Source organism: Apium graveolens, chromosome 2 (assembly GCF_009905375.1).
Source record: "Apium graveolens cultivar Ventura chromosome 2, ASM990537v1, whole genome shotgun sequence".
NCBI classification, from domain to species: Eukaryota; Viridiplantae; Streptophyta; class Magnoliopsida; order Apiales; family Apiaceae; genus Apium; species Apium graveolens.
In genome coordinates, this window is record NC_133648.1 from 214,301,484 (window position 1) to 214,306,366 (window position 4,883).

Below are 4,883 nucleotides of genomic sequence, written 5' to 3' on the forward strand. Positions count from 1 at the left end.
CCTTTTGCAAACACTCGACAGATGTGACTGTGTTGTCACTGTCAACAGATGTTTGAATTGATCATCTGTCGGGTATATGATTATCATCCGTCAGGATGATAAATGAGTAAAGCAAACCCTTGGAGAACAAGTGAGTAAAGCAATTATGCCAATAATTGCATTCACAAAGCCACCAACCAAAGATAACATTGATCTGATAAATGAAGCAGCAACCACTTTGAGAGCAGCTGAGAAGAATCAGTTTAGTCCAATAAACTGGGAGAAAATTGATGAGGATATTGAAAAGAAGTTTGATTTAGCAAAGAAGCTAGAAAAATCAGTCATTCATCACTCTCAAGTCAGGCAAATTTCTGTGAATGATATGAGCATGAACTATCTGGAAAAAGGCCAGACATCCTGTATCAAATCCCCAAAGGTAGATCTAATCATGAAGCCAAAGGTGAACTACCCAAAATCTTCACTAAAGAAGTTTGGTTTGGCACAATTGATTTACTCACTTGAGTCATGCTAGCACAATTTCTTTACTCACTTGAGTCACTTGGACAAACCCTTGAAGGGTCGAATGACAACTTTACTCCAGGAGAACAATGATATATTCTCTTGGACAGCAGCTGATATGCCTGGGATTGACCCAAACCTTATACCTCATAGGTTGAACGTTGATCCAAATCGAAAGGCTGTAAAGCAAAAGAAGAGAACTTATGCCCCTGATAGGCTGGAAGCCATTAAGCAGGAGGTCGAGAGGCTTTTAGAAGCTGGATTTATTGAGGAAGTGCAATTCCCTGAATGGTTGGACAACCCCGTAATGGTTAAGAAGGCCAATGGAAAGTGGAGGATATGTATTGACTTCACTGACTTGAATGATGCTTATCCCCAAGACTGTTACCCCCACCAAGGATTGATACCCTAATCGATGCCACTGCTGAACATGAGATGCTAAGCTTCATGGATCGCTTCAGTGGTTACAATCAGATTAGAATGCATAAGGATGACACCCTCAAGATATCTTTCATAACTGACTTTGGTGTATTCTGTTATCTTGTTATGGCTTTTGGACTTAAGAATGCAGGAGCTACTTACCAAAGACTAGTAAACAAAATATTTTCCCATCTAATTGGGAAGACCAAGGAGGTATATGTTGATGACATGTTAGTCAAAAGCCTAAGCATGGCCGATTATATTAGTCACCTCAGAGAGGCATTTGAAGTGCTGAGGCACCACAAGATGATGTTAAACCCAGCCAAGTGTGCTTTTGGCAATGGGTCTGGAAATTTTTTGGGTCATATGGTCTCTAAGAGAGGAATAAAGGCCAATCCTGACAAGATAAAAGCCATCCTAGACATGGAGCCACCACGCTCCATCAAGGACGTTCAGAAGTTGACGGGAAGAATCGCAGCTCTAGGGAGGTTCATCTCCAAGTCGGGAGAAAAATGCCTGCCCTTTTTTAAAACCCTTAAGAAGGTGAAGGACTTTAAATGGACAGTTGAGATCCAAGAGGCCTTTGAACAGTTGAAGAAGTACATGACTGAAGCTCCATTGTTGGCTAAACCAAGTTCGAAGGACACACTTTATTTGTACCTCGCGATATCTGAACAAGCCGTGAGTGTAGTCCTCGTGAAGGAAGAGCAGAATCTCCAGAAGCCTGTATACTATATAAGCAAGGTGCTCCATGGAGCAGAATTGAATTATTCCACTACGGAAATGTTCGCACTTGCTCTCATCACAGCCTCGAGGAAGTTGAGACCATACTTCCAGGCTCATAAGATCGAAGTCCTGACAGACCAACCTTTGAGGAACATTCTTCATAGCCCAAAGGCCAGTGGAAGGCTCATCAAGTGGGCGATTGAGTTAGGAGAATTTGATATCAAATACAGGCCTCGAACGGCCATCAAGGCTCAGGTCTTAGCAGACTTCGTGGTTGAATGTACCATTAACGACCAAGAAGTCGGGGGTAAGAGATACTAACCCCAGAAGGAGGAGAGAAGGAGAAGGAAGAAGAAACAACCTTAAAAGAGTATTGGGTTCTCCATTTTGACGGAGCGTCCAAAACAAAATCTAGTGGTGTAGGCCTAGTCTTGCAAAGCCCTGATGGGTTTATGATTGAATATGCTTTGAAGTTGGACTTTCTGACTACGAACAACGAAGCAGAATACGAAACATTGATAGCTGGCTTAGGCTTGGCTAGAGCCATGAGGGACAAAAAACCTGAAGGTCTGCGGAGACTCAAGACTTGTAGTTGCTCAAGTTAATGGAGAGTTTGAGGCCAATGATGAAATTATGGCCAGGTACTTGAGAGTCGTAAAGGGAATACTGACTCAGTTCGATGAATGGTACGTAGAACATGTTCCGAGAGAAGAGAACACTACGGTGGATGCCTTGTCTCAGTTCGCCTCATCTGAAATCGAGAACTATCCGAGAAGTATTTACTTCCAGGTCTTGAAGACCCCTACTATTCATGTCATAAATCTGATAGCACCGGTTGGTGTGGCAAGCTGTTGGATAGACCCGATCAAGACCCACTTAGAAACTGGGTGGCTCCCCGACGATGCCCAAGAGGCACGCAAGCTGTGAGTTAGAGTGTTAAGGTACTCTTTGATTGAAGGCCTTATTTACAAAAGGACCTTTGTTATTCCATACTTGAAGTTCTTAAGACCTCTTGAAGCAGATGAGGCACTTAAAGAAGTCCAGGAAAGGATTTGTGGACAACACCTAGGGGGCAGGGCCCTCGCTTACAAGATAACTCGATTGGGGTTCTACTGGCCAACTATGCTAGACGATGCAAAGGCTTATATGAAGAGATGCGACAGATGCCAGAGGCACGCTCCGATAGTACGACAGCCCCCAGAGAGGCTTACATCGATCAAAACACCCATCCCTTTTGCAATATGGGGAATGGACATACTTGGACCATTTCCTCTAGCATCGGGACAGAGGAAGTTCATTGTGGTAACCATAGACTAATTTACAAAGTGGATTGAGGCTAAGGCACTAGCCAAGATAACCACCAAGAAAATTACCCAATTCTTCTGGGAGAATGTGATATGTCGATATGGAATCCCACACATCCTTGTTACGGATAATGGGAAACAATTTGATAATGTAGAGTTCAGAGAGTACTGCGACGATAACAACATAGAACTTCGCTTTACCTCCGTTGCATATCCTCAGGAAAACGGGCAAGCGGAAGTTGCTAACAGAATCATCCTTGATGGACTTAAGAAGATGGTTAAACACTCGAGAAACACTTGGGTGGATGAGCTGCTTCCTATACTATGGGCATATCGAACCACCTGCAAAGTGACAACTGAAGCGACCCCATTCATGCTGGCTTACGGAGCCGAGGCAGTGGTGCCCCTTGAAATCACACATGGATCCCCTAGGATTGAATCTTATGAATTGGAAACAAATGAAGAAGGCATGAGGCTCGCTCTTGATCCCATTGACGAGGTCAGAGATGAGGCCAGTGCCCGCAATGCAAAGCATCAATGAAGAACCTCCCTCTATTATAATAGAAGGGTTAAAGAAAGGTTCTTTTACCATGGAGACTTGATCTTAAGAAAGATTGAGGCTTCAGAAGTTGAAGAGAAAGAAAAGTAACCCCTAACTAGGAAAGGCCGTATAAGCTCATAAAAATATTAGGACGAGGATCCTATAAGTTGGAAACCCTGAGCGGTGACAAAGTGCCTCATACCTGGCATGTTTCGAAGTTGAAGGTTTAATATGTTTAGGACATGGAAGACATGTTCCTAGTACTTAGTAGTAAATGGAGGAATAAGGTCGACCAGTGTACGAGCATCTAATGAATAAAAGTCCTGAAGGACCAAAGATGAATATGAAATCAAACTACAAATGCAGGAGATCCTGAAGGATCAGAAATCAATTCATGATGAACAATTAGGTTACACACCGAAGTTGTTCAAGTCCATGAAGGACCACAAATAGATAAAAGCCACACACGGCAAACAAAGCCATGCAAGGCCTAAATACTGAAGGACAATCTATAGTCCAAAATCAGATGATTGGCCAAAAATGGCAACCTCGGAAACAACCCAAAGGCTAGGAAAGCCCAACAAATTTACCATATCCGGGTAAGAGCTATGAATAGAGCCAATGGACATATTAACAGAGTACACCTCATCATCATGGGTGTCCATCATCTTGAATAAGTCTTCCAACTGTTGATAAATGCTAAGAAAGCTCTAGAATCCCAATCCTGAAACTTTCTCTCAAGTTTCTTCTTCAATGCCTCCAAGGCCATGTGCTCACTCCTCCTTTTTGCACTCTTAGTGAAAGAAGTTGCAAAGTAGGCGTTGGCCCAATAAGAAAAAACTATTAGAAAGCTAACTTCACGAAATGTATTTGGTCGACTAAAATCTACACTACAAACTCCAGCCTATCAAAGAAGGCTGATTAGCCTCCAGAGAAAGCCCTTGGCCAACTGGATATCCCTTGGAAAGGGCTCCAGCAGATTGGCCTCGAAGGGAGGCCTTAAGCCAGCCAGGCTCCTCCTTAAATTTGAAGTATTGAAGGTTCTAAAAAGAAGAGATGTACCTGATACAAGGCATGAGCCCTGCACATCTCCACTTCAAGAAGCTGTTCGCCTAATTGGAACAAATTTAACCAATGGTAAATTAGAAGGAAGATAGGTACCCTTGGCAGAGAAGCCGTGAAGGCCATCTTTAACAAGATTCCAATGAATTATGAGGCCCCCACACGGCAAGGCACTCCTCGAACAAAAAGAGAGAGAGGAAAGTCTAAGCCACGACTTGATATTAAAAAGATTGAAGTTCAATAACTTCCACGAAATAAAGTCCCGAAGGGCCAAGAAGCTCTAGAGATTGAGGTTATGGTCGAACATGGCCTCAAGTGCTTCGTCTCTATGG

General features: G+C 43.1%; 2 protein-coding genes across 2 annotated transcripts; both read left to right on the forward strand.

Moving 5' to 3' along the window:
* The first annotated feature begins 562 nt into the window (after positions 1–562).
* LOC141696753 (uncharacterized) lies at positions 563–910 on the forward strand. Its single transcript, XM_074500883.1, has one exon. It carries the CDS (start codon positions 563–565, stop codon positions 908–910), a length of 348 nt encoding a protein of 115 aa, XP_074356984.1.
* A 374-nt stretch (positions 911–1,284) lies between these two features.
* LOC141696764 (uncharacterized) lies at positions 1,285–3,489 on the forward strand. Its single transcript, XM_074500893.1, has 4 exons — positions 1,285–1,662; positions 2,118–2,211; positions 2,666–2,946; positions 3,169–3,489. Exons 1-4 carry the CDS (start codon positions 1,285–1,287, stop codon positions 3,487–3,489), a joined length of 1,074 nt encoding a protein of 357 aa, XP_074356994.1.
* Positions 3,490–4,883: the final 1,394 nt, after the last annotated feature.